Source organism: Schistocerca americana, chromosome 2 (assembly GCF_021461395.2).
Source record: "Schistocerca americana isolate TAMUIC-IGC-003095 chromosome 2, iqSchAmer2.1, whole genome shotgun sequence".
Taxonomy (NCBI): domain Eukaryota; kingdom Metazoa; phylum Arthropoda; class Insecta; order Orthoptera; family Acrididae; genus Schistocerca; species Schistocerca americana.
The window spans coordinates 760,793,407-760,811,774 of NC_060120.1; the positions used below are offsets into that span (position 1 = coordinate 760,793,407).

Sequence of the window (18,368 nt, forward strand, 5' to 3'; positions counted from 1 at the left end):
CAGTCTCCGGGAGGCCAACGTCCAGAGATGGTTTACTGGTGGCTTCTTTCGCCAGGCGGTCAACATTTTCATTGCCGGGTATCCCAACATGGCCTGGGGTCCAAACAAAGACCACAGAGCGGCCGCAAAGGGCAAGAGTATGCAGGGACTCCTGGATAGCCATCACCAGATGAGAACGAGGGAAACACTGGTCGAGAGCTCGTAAACCGCTCAGGGAATCGCTACAGATCACGAAGGACTTACCTGAGCAGGAGCGGATATACTCTAGGGTACAAAAGATGGCGACCAGCTCAGCAGTGTAAATGCTGCAGCCAGCCGGCAATGAACGTTGTTCGGAATGGTCCCCTAGAGTTACAGCATAACCGACACGACCAGCAACCATCGAGCCGTCAGTGTAAACACTGCCAGAGCCCTGATACATTGCGAGGATGGAAAGAAAGCGGCAGCGGAAGGCCTCCGAAGGGACTGAGTCCTTCGGGCCCTGTGCCAATTCCAGCTGAAGGCGAGGGCGAGGCACACACCACGGGGGTGTACGCAGAGGTGCCCGGAAAGGAGGCGGAAGAGGTAAAGCCCCAAGCCCGGAGAGAAGCTCTCGGACACAGACCACGATCGTACATCCAGCCCTGGGCCGACGTTCTGGAAGCTGGACGTGTGACTGTGGGAATAGTAGACGATAGTTAGGATGCCCGGGGAAGCTGAAAACATGGGCAGCATAAGCGGCCAGCAAACGTTGGCGCCGGAACCGCAGTGGAGGGACACCAGCCTCCACAAGTATGCTGTCCACTGGGCTGGTCCGGAAAGCACCAGTGGCAAGGTGTATCCCACTGTGGAGGATTGGGTCCAGCACCCGCAACGCAGACGGAGAAGCTGAGCCATAAGCCAGGCTCCCATAATCCAGACGAGACTGGATTAACGCCTGGTAGAGCCGTAAGAGTGTAGATCGGTCAGCGCCCCAGCTGGTGTGGCTCAAGCATCGCAGAGCATTAAGATGCCGCCAACACTTCTGTTCAAGCTGCCGAATATGAGGCAGCCAAGTCAACCGGGCATCAAAAACCACACCCAAAAACCTATGTGACTCTACCACAGCAAGAAGTTCGCCGTCAAGATAAAGCCGCGGCTCTGGGTGAACACTGCGTCGCCGGCAGAAATGCATACAGCAGGTCTTGTCTGCCGAAAACTGGAATCCATGAGCGACAGCCCAAGAATACGCCTTACGGATAGCGCCCTGTAGCTGATGTTCAGCAGTTGCAATGCCAATAGAGCTATAGTAAAGGCAGAAGTCGTCAGCATACAGGGAAGCGGAGACAGAATTTCCCACCGCTGCAGCGAGCCCATTGATTGCAATTAAAAACAGGCAGACACTGAGGACGGATCCCTGTGGTACCCTGTTCTCCAGGTCTCAGGAGGAACTATGGGAGGCCGCGACTTGCACGCAGAAGGTACGATACGACTGAAAATTTCAGATAAAGATCGGCAGAGAGCCCCGAAGACCCCATCCATGAAGCGTAGAAAGGATGTGATGACGCCATGTCATATCGTACGCCTTCCGCATGTCGAAAAAGACAGTGACCAGGTGTTGACGGCGGGCAAAGACAGTACGGATGGCAGACTCCAGGCTCACCAGATTGTCGGCGGTGGAGCGGCCTTTACGGAACCCACCCTGAGACGGAGCCAGAAGGCCCCGAGACTCCAGTACCCAATTCAACCGCCGGCTCCCCATCCGTTCAAGCAACTTGCAAAGAACGTTGCTGAGGCTAATGGGACGGTAGCTGTCCACCTTCAAAGGGTTCTTGCCTGGTTTCAGAATGGGGATAACAATACTTTCCACCATTGCGATGGAAACTCACCCTCGACCCAAATACGGTTGTAAAGGTCGAGGAGCCGTTGCTGGCAGTCCACTGAAAGGTGTTTCAGCATCTGACAGTGGATGCTATCTGGCCCAGGAGCGGTATCAGGACAAGCGGAGAGGGCACTGTGAAATTCCCACTCACTGAATGGAACATTGTAGGATTCAGGATGGTGGGTGCGAAAAGAAAGGTGCCGACGTTCCATCCGCTCTTTAATGGAGCGGAAGGCCAGTGGGTAATTGGAAGAAGCGGAACTCAGAGCAAAATGCTCTGCCAAGCTGTTGGCAATTTTGTCGGAGTCTGTACAAACTGCTCCATTCAGTGAGAGCGCAGGGACGGTGACAGGGGTCCGATAGCCATAGAGGCATCGGATCTTGGCCCAGACCTGCGATGGAGAGACATGGAGGCCGATGGTGGACACATACCACTTCCAGCACTCCTGCTTGCGTTGACGAATAAGGCGGCGGGCCCGGGCACGCAGCCGTTTGAAGGTGATGAGGTGTTCAATGGAGGGATGTCACTTGTGACGCTGTAGCGCCCGCCGGCGATCTTTAGTCGCCTCAGCGATCTCAGGCGACCACCAAGGCCCAGTCCTCCTCCGAGGGGACCCTGGAGAATGGGGAATGGAAGATTCTGCGGCAGTAACGATGCCGGTGGTGACCAAGTGAACCACCGCATCCATGGCGTCATTAGAGAGAGGCTCAATAGCGGCAATGGAGGAGAACAAGTCCCAGTCAGCCTTATTCATAGCCCATCTGCTAGGGTGCCCAGAAGAGTGACGCTGTGGCAGTGACAGAAAGATCGGAAAGTGATCACTACCACACAGGTCATCATGCACTCTCCATTGGACAGAAGGTAAGAGGCTAGGGCTGCAGATCGAAAGGTCGATGGCGGAGTATGTGCCATGCGCCACGCTGAAGTGAGTGACGGCACCATCATTTAAAATGGAAAGATCAAGCTGTACCAATAAATGCTCAATTGTGGCGCCTCAACCTGTTGCCAATGACCCACCCCATAGAGGATTATGGGTGTTGAAGTCGCCCAGTAACAAGAAAGGTGGCAGCAATTGGGCTATAAGCGCAGCCAGGACATGCTGTGGGACATCACCATCTGGTGAAAGGTAAAGACTGCAGACGGTAACAGCCTGTGGTGCCCACACCCGAACAGCGACAGCCTCTAAAGGTGTTTGTAGAGGGACAGACTCGCTGTGCAGAGAGTGAAGAACATAGAGGCAGACGCCACCAGACACCCTTTCATAAGCTGCCCGGTTCTTATAATAACCCAGATAGCCACGGAGGGCGGGGGTTCGCATTGCGGGAAACCAAGTTTCCTGAAGAGCAATGCAGAAGAAAGGGTGAAGGCTGATAAGTTGTCGGAGCTCAGCTAGATGGTGGAAGAAACTGCTGCAGTTCCACTGGAGGGTGATATTTTCCATGGCTGAGAAAGGCGTGGAGGGACTGGGAAGGCAATTTACGCCACTTGTTCACTCGCTGCCACCGATTCAGTACCTGCGCGAGTGACATCCATGGGGTCTGAGGGACCGGTGCGATCCAGGTCTTCAGCAGACGCCAGAATCTCGACCTTGCCCTCAGACGCTGAGCTTGTAGGAAGCGGTAGGATGGGTGCCACCGCAATGTCGGGATTCTTGGGTACCTTTTTCTTTTTTGGCTTATCTCGCTGTGCCTTCGGTGGTTCAGGCTGGGAGGGCTTCACTGGGTCAGTCTCAGGGACGGACGACGACCGTGAGGCCCTACGACCAGAGACCGGTGGTTGTTTGAGCCACTTGCGGGTGTCCGCTTGTGTACCAGTCGGAACTTGCGAACGGAGGTCCCCAAGGGACCCCTTCCTGGCGAGAGGAGCGGAAGAAGTCTTACGCTTCTCCGGCTGGGAAGGGGGAACTGATGTCCCCGATGGTTGCGGGAGGGGGGGGGGGGGGGGCCTTGCTCCCGAAGTAGATGGAGCAGGAGCAACAGGGAGTTTAGTGCCCCCCACCATCAAGGGGCCAGGTGTGGTCCTTTGACTCTGAGAGCTGGCTGGAGCTGATGGAACTGTAGCAGGAGTGACAGTTGCGGCATAAGATGATGTCATACGCACTGGATGAAACCGATCATATTTCCGCTTGGCCTCAGTGTACGTCAGTCGGTCCAGGGTCTTGATTTCCATTATTTTCCATTCCTTCTGCAGAATCGGACAGTCCGGCGAGCAAGGCGGATGGTGCTCTTCGCAGTTGACACAGATGGGAGGCGGGGCACAGGGAGTATCAGGATGGGATGGTCGACCACAATCGCGACATACGAGGCTGGAAGCACAGCATGAAGACATATGGCCGAACTTCCAACACTTGAAGCACCGCATCGGGGGAGGTCTATATGACTTGACATCACAACGGTACACCCTCACCTGGACCTTCTCAGGTAATGTGTCACCCTCGAAGGCCAAGATGAAGGCACCGGTAGCAACTTTATGATCCCTCGGACCCTGGTGGACGCGCCAGACGAAATGGACACCTCGTCGCTCTAAGTTGGCGCGCAGCTCGTCATCGGACTGTAAAAGGAGATCCCTGTGGAAAATAATGCCCTGGACCATATTCAAACTTTTATGGGGCGTGATAGTAACAGAGACAGCCACCAGCTTATTACAAGCGAGCAAGGCCCGCGACTGGGCAGAGGATGCCATTTTTATCAATACCGAACCGGACCGCATTTTGGACAAGCCCTCCACCTCCCCAAACTTGTCCTCTAAATGCTCTAGAAAGAACTGAGGCTTCACAGATATAAAGGATTCTCCATCAGCTCTGGTACAGACGAGATACCTGGGCGAATACGTCTCACTTTCATTCATTGCCTTTCGTTCCTCCCATGGTGTGGCCAGGGAGGGGAACGATTTGGGGTCATAAACGTTACCTCTAAAACGAGCCCTCGAACGCTTAGAGACTGCTGGTGGCTGGCCACCAGCAAGAGAAGATGTGCCACGCTTCATTGCATGTCATCCACCCTGATGCCACCTACTCCGACCAAGGGCCCTCCCCATCGGCGCCACCCAGCCACAGCAAAGGCCACCTGGCAGGATGGCCATTGCCGGGAGTCCCGATTCCCCAGGGAGATGGGCATCTACTCCTTGGCATACGTGGGGAGTTAACAGCGCACGCATCAGTAGGGCTATCCCTGTGTTGTCAGGGGGCTACAACCAACAGGGTACATGGCAGCCCCACCACAACGGACTGGCTCCCGAGCTGGATTTTAGGTGACATGTCGTCCATGGTTTTCATCCGTGCAGAAACTGGCACTGCTCATCACATGGCGGAAAGTGCACGTAGGAACGGATCCATACCCATGAGATGGAGAGCGGGCAGGACTGCAATGCAACGACGAATAAGCTGGCGAAAGTTCTCAACGCAAGATGGACACAATGCACCAAGTAAGGCGCCCTTCCCCAATCGGCTCGCTCTTCGGAAAAATTTTGAGATATGGAGGTCAAACCTGACAGGGGACCATCACATAAGGGCGAAAGGTGTGAGACTCCTTCTAGTCACCTCTTACAACAGGCAGGAATACCGCGGGCCTATTCTTACCCCCGAACCCGCAAGGGGGCGCAGATCTTGCAGGTAACGGTGTTGTGGGTGCCACCGCAAGTCCTTTGGTCTTGGGGATCTTCTTTTTTGATTTCTCTCGCTGTTCCTTGGGTTTCCCTGCCTGGGAGCACTTCACTGATTCAGTCTCTGACACTGAAGATGAGTGTGAAGTCCTACGACCAGCTTCTTTTGGGCTCTTCAGCCACTGGTGGGTGTCATCTTTCCCACTAACAGAAACCCGCAAAGGGAGTGACCCAAGGGACCCCCCCCCCCTAGTGAGAGGAGCTGAACTGAAGAAGTTGTACACTTCTCGGGCTTTGAAGTGGAGACAGACGACTGGGGTTGGCAGAGCTGATGGGGCTAGAACTGTTGTAGCATCAGCGTAAGATGATGCCATGCATACAGGATGTAGGCATTCAAATTTCCTCTTAGCCTCAGTGTGGGTCAGTCGGTCCAGGGTCTACTCCATGACTTTTCTTTCTTTCTGAAGAATCCTGCAGTCTGGCGAGCAAGGCGAATGGTGCTCTCCACAGTCGACACAGATGGGAGGCGGTTGGATTAAAAGAGGGGGAAAGGGACCAAACTATGAGGTCATCAGTCCCTTGTTCTGAATAAAACAATGCCACAAGTGTGAGAATAAAACAAACGAGACTGACAACTCAAAACAGAATGAAAGGAAAAATCACAAGTACGATGAAGGGCAATAAACAAGTAAATGGACAAAAGTGGACAAGAAAACCACAGAAACCCATAAACGGGATGAAGAGATTAAAAGAACAAAGCAGATTACCATCGCCAGCTGACCTTGAGAAAAATGGGAAGACAGCCACTCTGCAACACATTAAAACCTCCATCCTACAAACACTAGGGTGGAGGCCACGGAGGGACAAAGGACATGCACTAAAACTTAGATCAAATGATGAAACCCACCCTCATGAATAAAATGTAAAACCAAATCAGCCAATGAGGCATTGTCAGACAAAATTAGCAGCAATGAGTCCGGTAACCCAAAATTTCGTCGCTGAGTAGTCAAATTGGGACATTGTACCAGAATATGGGGCACTGTCAACCGGGCGCAGCACCGACACACTAGCAGGTCTTCATGGCGCAGGAGGTAACCGTGATTCGCCCAAGCATGATCAATGCAGAACCGGCAAAGGACAACTGATTCCCTGAGAGATGCCAATATGGAAGACTTACACACATTCGTAGTCTCCTGAATGACACACTGTTTGTTGCATGTACTGTTATGCCATTCCGTTTCTCAAAGCCAAAAACCCTACAGTGTAAGTCAGAACGCAGGTCAGGTTCAGAGATGCCCATCTCCAGAAGGAGTTTCCCCATAGCCTGTTTGGCTAGCCTGTGGGCAAGTTCATTGCCTGGGATGTAGACGTGTTGTGGGGTCCACACAAACACCACTGAACGACGGGACTGGTTCAGGGCATAGATGGACTCCTGGATGGACACTACTAAAGGATGGCGAGGGTAGCACTGGTCGATAGCTTGTCGGCTGCTCAAGAAGTCAGTACACAAGAAATAATTCCCTGGGGCCTGAACAGATACACTGCAGTGCATGAGAGATGGCCACCAGCTCTGCAGTGAACACACTACAGCCATCGAGCAAGGAATGGTGTTCAAAACGGCCTCTGTGGACACAGGCAAAGCCAACTTGACCATCAGCCATCAAGCCGTCAGTGTAAACCACTTCAGAGCCCCGGAACACATCAAGAATAGAGAGGAAGTGACAGCGGAGACCGGGATGAGTAACTGAGTCCTGAGGGTCATGTGAAAGGTCCAGACGAACCTGCGGCCTAGGTATACACCGTGGAGGTGTGTGCAGACGGACCTGGATGGGAGGTGGTAAAGGGAAGGGCTCCAGTACAAACAGAAGGGATCGCATGTGAACCGCAATTGTTAGCTCTGACCTAGGCCACCGATGCAGGAGATCAACTTCCGCAGGTGGAAAAAGGAGATGGCAATTCAGATGCTCAGGACAACTACGAATGTGTGCAACGTAACTGGCAAGCAGTTGTGCGTGTCGGATCTGCAATGGAGGAACTCTGGCCTCCACCAGGACACTGGTCACCCGACTCATTCTAATAGCTCCCGTGGCTAGGCGAACGCCACAGTTGTGTACTGGGTCGAGCACATGCAACGCTGAGGGTGGCAGCGAACCATAAACGAGACTCCCACTGTCAAGGCGGGATTGAACACGGGCTTTGTAGAGATGCAGCAGAGTAGAGCGATCTGCACTCCAGTTGGTGTTGCTCAGTCAGCGGAGGGCATTGAGGTTGCTGCCAGCACTTCCGGAAGCTGATGAAGGTGAGGTAGTCAAGGCAATCGGGCGTCGAAAACCGGTCCTAAGAATCGATATGTGTCCACTGCACTGAGTGGATTGTCATGAAGGTAAAGTTCTGGTTCCAGATGAACGGTACGATGTCGACAGAAGTGCGTGACACACAACTTAGCGGCCTAAAACTGGAAGCTGTGAGCGAGAGCCCATGACTGCGCCTTGTGGATGGCTCCCTGTAGGCACCACTCAGCAACACCAGTACTGGTGGAGCAGTAGGAAATGCAGAAGTCATCTGCATAAAGAGAGGGTGAGACTGACGCCCCTACAGCTGCTGCTAGACCGTTATGGCAACTAAAAATAGCAATACACTCAATACAGAGCCCTGTGGGATCCCATTCTCCTGGATATGGGGGCGAACTATGGAAGGCACCAACTTGGACACTAGTACGGAGCGACAGGAAATTGTGGACAAAAATCGCAAGTGGGCCTCGGAGACCCCACCCATACATTGTGGCAAGGATATGATGTCGCCAGGTGGTGTCATACGCTTTGACGGCAACAAGGTGTTGGGGTCTGGAAAAGGCTGTTCGGATGGCAGACTACAGGGACACAAGATTACCGGTGGTAGAGCACCCCTGTCGGAAGCCGCCCTGAGATGGAGCCAGTAGGCCACGTGACTCGAGCCCCCAACCCAACTGCCAACACACCATACGTTCCAACAGCTTACAAAGAATGTTAGTGAGGCTGATGGACCATTGGCTATCCACATCAAGTGGGTTTATACCGAGTTTGAGCACCAGAATGATGGTGCTCTCCCGTCATTGTGAAGGAAAGACACCATCACACCAGATTCAGTTGAAGACAATGAGGAGATGGTGCTTGTAGTCAGACGATAAATGTTTAATCATCTGACAGTGGTTTTGATCCGGTCCAGTACCAGTGTCGGGGCAATGTACAACTGCGTTGGGGAGCTCCCACTCCATAAATGGGGCATTTTAGGGTTGACTGTGGTGTGTAGCAAATGAGAGGACTTTCCTTTCCATCCGTCGTTTGAGGGTGCGAAAGGCTGGTGCTTAGTTCTCCGATGCAGAGGCTCGAACATAGTGATCAGCAAAGTGCTCGGCAATTGTGTTTACATCTGTACATAACACGCCATTGATGGTAATGCCAGGGACACCTGTTGGGATCTGGTACCCAAAAAGACATTTGATCTTCGTCCAGACTTGGGAAGGTGACGTATGGCACTCAATGGTCGACACATACCTCTCCCAACACTCCTGTTTCCATCATTTTATAAGCTGGTGTACACGGGCACAGAGCTGCTTCATGTTTATCAGATGCTCTAGGGAAGAGTGTCGCCGTAGGGTTCACCGAAGCTCTGTAATTGCTTCAGCGACCACCAAGGGACTGACTTTCACTGGGGGCACCCTAAGAAGCGTGGGATCGTGTTTTCTGCTGCAGAAACGATTGTTGTAGTCACCTGCTCAACCATCACTTCGATGTTACCATGTGGGAGAGAGTCAATGGTGACATCAGAGGTGAAAGTTTACCAGTCCGCCTTGTTTAAAGCCCATCTGGGCAGGCGTCCGTGGGCCCGATGCCAGGGCAGTGACAGGAAGATGGGGAAGTGGCCACTACCACACAGGTTGTCATGTGCTCTCCAGCGAATAGATGGGAGAGGTCCTGGGCTGCAAATTGATAAATCAATGGCCGAGTAACTACCTCAAGCCACACCGAAATGTGTGGCGCCCCAGTATTTAAGAGGCAGAGTCAAACTGGGACAGTAAAGCTTCGACATCTCTGCCTCTGCCAGTAAGCATGGTGCCACCCCACAAGAGGCTATGGGGGTTAAAATCTCCCAAAAGTAGGAAAGGTTTAGGGAATTGATCAATCAGTGCAGCTAATACATTCAGGGGTACTACACCATCTGGAGGAAGATATACATTGCAGACAGTTATTTCCTGTGTCATCCATAGTCTGACAGCCACAGCTTCAAGAGGGGTTTGAATGGGTACAGTTTCATTACATACTGAATTTAGGTCATAAATGCAAACTCCACCCGACACTCGATTATAGTCGCTAAGGTTCCTGTAAAATCCCTTATAGCCACAGAGGCCAGGTTTCCTGGAGGGCAATGCACAAAGCAGGTGGAAAGCTTAACGGTTGCCGTAGCGCAGACAGGCGGTGGAGAAAACTGCCGCAATTCCACTGGAGGATGACATCATCGTGACACTGGGAAGGCATAAAACATTCATTGAAGCAGTTTACACCTCAAGGTCACCTGGTGCAAATGACTTTTTGTCTGAGCAGTCTATATCCATTGTGTCTGAGGCCCTGGTAGACGCCAGAATCTCCACCCCATCCCCAGATGCAGAGCTTGTAGGTAGCGGTGGTGTGGGTGCCACCACAAGTTCCTTATTCTTGGGGGTCTTCTTTTTCAATTTCTCGCACTGTGTCCTTGGGTTTCCCTGGCTGGGAGGACTTTACTGAATCAGTCTGCGGGACTGAGGATGAGCATGAAGCCCTACGACCAGCTGCTTATGGGCTCTTCAGACACTGGTGGATGTCATCTTTCCCACTAGCAGAAACCTGGGAAGGGAGTGATCCAAGGGACCCGGCCAGAGGATGCTATTTTTATCAAAACAGACCCAGAATGCATTTTGGACATGCCCTCCACCTCCCCAAACTTGTCCTCCATATGCTCCACAAAGAACTGAGGCTTCATGGACACGAAAGATTCCTCATCAACACTCATACATATGAGGTACCAGGGCAAATAAGCTTCACTGCCATCCTTAGCCTGGTGTTCCTCCTATGGTGTGGCCAGGGAGAGGAACGACTTGGGGTCATATTTCTCAGCAATGAAGTTAGACTTTGCCCGCTTAGAGACTGCTGGTGGTGGACCACCGGCAAGAGATGACATACTACGCTTCATAGCATGTCATCCGCCCTGATGCCACCCACTCCAACCAGGAGTCCTTCCCACAGGCACCACTCAGCCTCAGCAAAGGCCACCTGGTAGGACGGCCATTGCCGGGAGTTCTGATGCCCCAGGGTGACGGGCATCTATTCCTGGGCATACGTGGGGAGTTAACAGCGCAGGCATCAGCGGAGCAATCCCTGTGTTGTCAGGGGGATACAACCAACAGCATGCATGGTGGCCCCACCACAACGGACTGGCTACCATACTGGTTATGGGGTGCAAAGAAGTCCATGGTCATTGTCAGCACAGATAGTCACTGCATAGTGCATGGTGGAAAACACATCCAGGAAGCTGTCCTCACCCAAGAGATGGAGAATGGGCAGGACTGCAATGTGACGACGAGAAAGTGGGCTGAAGATCTCAATGCACAATGGACACCATGCACCATGTAAGGTGCCCTTCCCCAACTAGCTCGCTCTTTGGGAAAATTTAGAAATATGGAGGTCAAACCCAACAGGGGACCATCACATAAAGGCCAAAAGGTGTGAGACTGCTTTTAGTCACCTCTTACAACAGGCAGGAATACCTCGGGCCTATTCTATCCCCTGGGCCCACGGGGAGGGGCGGGGGCTACAGACTGGAGTGTGAAATGTTACATCCCTGTATCACGCAGGTAGGTTAGAAAATTTAAAAAAGGAAATTGATTGGTTACAATTAGATATTGTGGGAATTAGTGAAGTTCAGTGGCAGGTGGAACAAGACTTCTGATCAGGTGAGTAAAGAGTGGTAATTAGAAAATCAAATAGGGATTATGCAGGGCTAGGTTTAATAATGAATAAGAAAGTAGGAATGCAGGTAAGCTACAATGAATGCATCACTGTAGCCAAGACAGACGCAAAGCCCACACCTACCACAACAGTACTAGTTTATATGCCAACTAGCTCCATTCATGATTAAGAGATTGATGAAATGTACGATGAAATAAAAGAAATCATACATATAGATCAAGGGGTGGGGATGAAAATTTAATAGTGATGGGTGACTGGAATTCATAGTAGGAAAAGGAAGAGAAGGAAATATAGTAAGATGAATATGGACTTGGGGAAAGGAATGAAAGAGGAAGCTGCCTGGTAGAACTTTGCACAGAGCACAGTTTAATTATGACTAACACCGGTTTAAAAATCACGAAGACGGCTGTATACGTGGAAGAGACCTGGAGACACCGGATGGTTTCAGACAGAATATAATGATAACACAGATATTTAGGAACCAGATTTTAAATTGTAAGACATTTCCAGGGGGCAGATGTGGACTGTGGCCATAATTTATTGGGTATGAACTGTAAGGTAATACTGAAGAAACTAGGTACAAAAAAGTTAGGAAATTAAGGAGATGGGACCGGGATAAGTTGAAAGAGACAGATAATGCTGAGAATTTCAGAGTGAGTATTAGGCAACATTTGATGAGAACATGGGAAAGGAATAGAGTTGAAGAAGAATAAGCAGCTTTAAGAGATGAAATTGTGAAGACAGCAGAGGATCAAATAGGTAAAAACACAAGGCCAAGCAGAAATCCCAGGATAACACAGGATATACTGAACTTAACTGATGAAAAGAGAAAATATAAAAATGCAGTACATGAGGCAGGCCAAAGGGAATACAAACATCTAAAAAATCTGACTGACAGGAAGTGCAAAATGGCTAAGTAGGAATGGCTGGAGGACTAATGTAAGGATTTAGAAGTATTTATCACTAGGGCAAAGACACTAACTACAGGAAAATTAAAGAGAGCTTTGGAGAAAAGAGAAGCAGCTGTGTGAACATCAAGAGCACAGATGGAAAACCATTCCTCAGCAAAGAAGGGAAAGCTGAAAGGTGGAAGGAGTATATAGAGGGTCTATACAAGAGAGATGAACTTGCAGACACTATAATAAAAACAGAAGAGGACGTAGATGAAGATGAGATGGGAGACATGATGCTGCAAGAAGAGTTTGATAGAGCACTGAAAGACTTAAGTCAAAACAAGGCCCCTGGAGCAGATGACATACTGTCAGAACTGCTAACAGTCTTGGGAGACCCAGCCATGAGAAAACTCTTCCATCTGGTGTGCAACATGTATGAAACAGTGAAATACCCTCAGACTCCAAAAAGAATACAATAGTTCCAATTCCAAAGAGAGCAGTTGCTGACAGGTCTGAATTTTACTGGACTATTAGTTGATACTAACAAGAATTATTTGCAGAAGAATGGAAAAATTGGTAGAAACCAACCTCGGGAAAGATCAGTTTGGATTCTGGAGAACTGTAGGAACCCACAAGGCAATACTGACCCTACAATTTCTCTTAGATGACAGGTTAAGGAATGCCAAACCTACGTTTATAGTGTTTGTAGACTTAAAGAAAGCTTTTGAGAATGTTGACTGAAATAATCTTTGAAATTCTGAAGGTAGCACGGGTAAAACACAGGGAGCAAACAGCTGTTTAAAACTTGTACAGAAAGCAAACGACAGTTGTAAGAGTCTAGTGGCATGAAAGGGAAGCAGTGGTTGAGAAGGGAATGAGATAGGGTAGTAGCCTATCCCTAATGTTATTCAATCTGTACATTGAAGAAGCAGCAAAGGAAACCACAGAAAAATTTGGAGTAGGAACTAAAGTTCAGCAAAAAGAAATAAAAACTTTGAGGTTTGCCGATGACATTGTATATCTATCAGAAACAGCAAAGGACTTGGAAGAGCAGTTGAATGGAATGGACAGTGTATTGAATGGAAGATATAGGATGAACATCAACAAAACTAAAACAAGGATAATTGACTGTCGTCAAATTAAATCCAATGATGCTAAGGGAATTAGATTAGGAAACGAGAGACTTGAAGTAGTAGATGAATTCTGCTACTTACGCAGCAAAATAACTGATGACGGCCGAAGTAGAGAGGATATAAAATGTCGACTGGCAATGGCAAAAAAAAGGATTTCTGAAGAAGAGAAATTTGTTAGCATCGAATATAGATTTAGGAAGTCTTGTCTGAATGTATTTGTATGGAGTGTAGTCATGTATGGAAGGGAAACATGGACAATAAATAGTTTAGACAAAAAAAGAATAGGAGCTTTTGAAATGTGGTGCTGCAGAAGAATGCTAAAGATTAGATGGATAGGTCACGTAACTAATGTAACTAGGGAGAAAATAAATTATGGTTCAACCTGACTACTGACTAGAAGAAGAGATAGGTTGATAGGACACATTCTGTGACATGAAGCGGTCACCAATTTAGTACTGAAGGGAACTGTAGAGGGAGACCAAGAGATGTAGGTAGTGGTAGTTATTTGGAGATGAAGAGGCTTGCACAGCACAGAGTAGCACAGCTCTGCTTCAAACCAGTCTTGGAACTGAAGACAACAACAACAACATGAACTGACTTATAGGGTTGTATTCCTGCCTTTCCCTGAACATTTTTGTACTTCCATCTTTCATTGATTAATTGAGACATTTGTTCTGTTGCCCATGGTTTCTTTGCTATTAGCTTTCTCTTACCTATATTTACCTGTCCAACTTCAGTGACTGTCCTTTTAGGAGATGTTCATTCTTTTTCAATTTAAATTTCTATCCTAAGAACCACTACTGCAGCATCTACAGCCTTGAAAAACTTCAAATACGCCTAATCATTCCTTAGTACTTCAGTATCCCGATTCTTTCCACGCTGTTTTTTCTGGACAATTCTCTTAAACTACCATCATCACTACTAGATTATGATCAAAACACACATCTGCTCACAGGTATGCTTTACACTCTAGCTGGGATCTCCCCACATCTCCATGCCTTTTCCTAGAATACCATCTCTACTTATTTTTGAACAGTGTATTCATTATTACTAGCTGAAATTTATTGCAAAACTCACTTTTTCTCCCCTCTCACTCTTACAACCATGCCCATATTCTCCCACATCTCATTATATTGGTGCATTCAAATCCACCCCATGCTTATTAGATCATCATCTCCCTTTAAATAGTGAGTTATCCATTGAATATCCTCATATACTTTCTCTATCTCTTCATCTTCTGCTTTTGACATTGGCATGTATACCCAAACTATTGTTATTGGTGTACGTTTGCTGTCAACCCACATAAGAATAATGGTATCACCGAAATGTTCACAGTAGCTCATTTTCCTGTCTCCTTATTCAACCTACACCCCTCTTATACCATTTTCTGCTACTGTTGGTATCACCCATGTCCACCTGACTAGAAACCCCTGGTTTCCCCCCCCCCCCCCTACTTAAATTCACTGATCCCCCCTATATCTAGACTGAGTTTTGCATTTCCCTTTTCAGGTATTATACCTGCCTTCCACATCCAAACTTCTGACATCCATGCTCTAACTTGTAGAACGTTGCTCTTTCATTGTTTACTCAATCTTTTTCTGATGATTTCTACCCCTTCACAGTCCCCCATCAGAGATATGAAAGAGAGAGTAATCGGGAATCTTCTGCATATGGAGAGATCATCATGATAATTCTTCATTCACAGGCCACATGTTCTGTGGATACACAATGTGTGTGTTTATTGCAGTGGTTTCCATTGCCATCTGCATCCTCAAGCCATTGATTATTGCTGATTATTTTGCTTTTTAAGGTCATTTTCCCACCCCAAGGCCATGAAGGATCCCCAAACCTCTGTCTGCTCCTCAGCACTATTTGACAAGGCTGTTAGATAACTGCATCATCTGTGACAAGTCTGAGGCTACTATTGTCTACAAGGTCATTAATATACAACATGAACACATGAGTCCCAACACATTTCCTGAGGCATGTCCAAAAGTTACTTTTATGTCTGTTGCTGACTCTCCATCTCAGGTTACATGTTGTATCCTCCCTATGCAATCCTGTCACAAATTTCACTTAATACCCCATACAACAAGATGATAAGCGTTCATACGACATGGGCCAAATACTTTACAGAAATAGCAACATACTGCATCTACCTGACTGCCTTGATCAGAGGCTATCACAATACCTATTACGAACAGTGCAAGCTGTGTTTCAAATGAATGATGTTTTCAGAGCCCACAATGGTTGTCATTGTGGAGGTCATTCTCTTCGAGATACCTCATACTGTTGCAGCTGACAAAATGTTCTAAGATTCTAAAAACTGGAAAGTTCAAGGAGGTCACACCAACAATATCAACAAATTCTGTAGAATGTATGTGAAATGTGTGCGAAGATTCGAAATTACGGGTGTGAGATTTGTTCGGGAATTTACTGAAACAATAAGTCAATGGCAAATTCTCACTGCATCTTAGGCAGTGGTGAATAATGAACAAATAAAGAGAATCACATTACTGTGTAATATTGATGATGATAGCAAGTAATGTAAAATTTATTGATATTTGCGCAATTTTTTTACATACAGGTCATTATTACCCCTTCCAGCCATTACAGAAATATCTGAATCTTCTCCGCTCTAGTGCTGAATCAGATCTGCTATTAATCCTCAAACAATTACAAAGTTTTAATCTTACCTTCTTCCTTGATGGCTCTCTCTTTGGGGCAAGTTTCGTCGAATAAAATTTAGAGACATTGTCGTATATAGGTGCATTTGGCACAGTGAGTGGCAACTTCGGAGCGTACAGGGCTTTTAAAGGATCAAATTTACTTGATGTAACGTCCAAACTTTCGTCATCCGTGTCCGACATACTCTAATGCTCATATACGACGTCGCCGAACAAGGCGATTCGTAAATGTCACATAAATTTTAGAAATCACACATGTAACACGCTGGTATTTTTAACAAGAGAGAATATTATAAAGATGTCAATAGTGTTGAAAAAAAAGTAATTTCCCGAAAATTTGGTTTTAATTCACCACCAACAAATCACTTTCCAAAATAGAAAACGTAAGACCACATTTACAAAACTATCATCGAATATCATCTTTCGTAACTGGCGCCTACAACCAATTATTTGTTTGTGTATTGTGACCAAAACAAAGTTTATAAGAAGTGGTACAGACATGACATTCTACTTACACCAAGTAAATTTACTTACAGCGTCGTCCAAAGATAACTAGTGCAAGTGTGCCACCATACTCTACCATAACAGTCGCGACACTTCACCTATATTTTGTTGTCTACTGGGCCAGCAGCGTGTCAAGCGGCTAGTAAGTTAAACTGTTGAGATAGATGCGATCGTGAAAGCGAAAGCGAATAGTAGTTGTTTATTTTGTTTGTACAATGGCTTCTACAAATGAGAGCGTAGCATAAAGCAATAGATTGCAGCAACAATAAGAAGGAGATACTCCGTCTGCCTTTTTTTACGTTTCCTAAGGACCCTGTGAAGTATACACCATCATGTTACTAAACTGTATCGTCAGGCTTTGCTTGTAAACTATATGTATATGGATGATTAATGTTTCGTTTTAGGAGCAGAAAATGGCAAGTGAATAGCAGACGAGAAGATCTTACGAAAAAAGACCCTTTTTACCTTTATAATAATGTTAACTTTTGTCCTCTACACATCGAACAAAACGAGTTCATGAATGCAGGCAATAATAAACTCGCGTGGAAATAAGATGGCGGCTAGTGTAAAAATTCGTTGTGCGTGTCCGAGAAAAAGTGTGAATTTTGCCGTGAAAAAGAAAAATTGTGACAGTTGTAAGGATGAAATTACAAAGCTCAGCGAACGGGTGTCAAGTTTACAATTTATTATCAGTTCCTTGAAGATGGATATCAAGAAACTTAAAGAAGAAAAAAGTGAACTGAACATGAAAAACTCGCGCCATGAAAGTACGAATATGTCGGAGAATTGGACGGAAGTGAAGTACAAAAGACGCAAACAGATAATACAAGATACAGAAAACGGTGAAAGAAACATAAATATAGTGAACGAAAATTACTTTCAAGCTCTTTCGACTACGGATTGTGAAAGTGAAGTTAACAGTGCGAGTGTACCATGTGGAAAACCAAACGACTTTGTGAATAAGGTAAAACATGGAATATTTCAGCAGCAGTTAAGTAAAAGATCATATGCGAAAGTGCTCACGAAAAATCTTCCACCGCTAAGCTGCTCTACTGAGACAATATCGACATGTGTTAGCAAAAAAGACACAATAAATAGGGCCAAACAAGACTTTGCTTACTGCAAAGATAGGCAGGAAACAGGCAATCTCGGAACAGCAAGTACCGGTAAAATTGAACTGTATGCCGACAGCCAAGGACGAAATACAGCCGCTGAATTTCGGCGTGCAAGTAGTCAGAATTTTAGTTTTAACTGTACAATAAAACCAGGAGCAAAATTCAGTGCTGCTACGTCAATGAGTCAAGAAAAAATTTCCTCATTGAGCAAAAAGGACTTTTCCATCTTCCTGGCGGGATCAAATGATATAGCTAGGAACGAAAAAAACGATCTCTTAATCTCGCTAAAAAGAAAACTGTATGAGCTGAGAGGAACAAATGTTATTGTTTTTTCAGTGCCACACCGTTACGACTTGATAGAATGGTCCTGTGTAAATAAAGAAATTGAAACAGCAAGTAAAGAGATGCAAAATATTTGCAAGCGGTTTGAAAATGTAACATTTGTGAACATCACCAATTTAGGGAAAAGATTTCACACAACACATGGTTCCCATCTAAATGTACTTGGAAAAAACGTAACAGTAACCAAAATTTTAGAACTTGTAAATAAAATCTCAAATGTGCAGTGTGATGATAGAAAAGTCATACCTCTCATGGACAGGAAGTGTGTGTAT

At 47.1% G+C, this 18,368-nt stretch overlaps 1 protein-coding gene across 1 annotated transcript in view; it reads right to left on the reverse strand.

The window, feature by feature from the left end:
• Positions 1-16,618, reverse strand: part of LOC124595342 (U7 snRNA-associated Sm-like protein LSm11) — a 131,034-nt gene extending 114,416 nt beyond the window's left edge. The window contains exon 1 of the mRNA XM_047134055.1: positions 16,145-16,618. Coding sequence (XP_046990011.1) covers positions 16,145-16,318 — 174 coding nt within the window. The 5' untranslated portion in view covers positions 16,319-16,618. The remainder of the gene's footprint in view (positions 1-16,144) is intronic.
• Between the last annotated feature and the right edge of the window lie 1,750 nt (positions 16,619-18,368).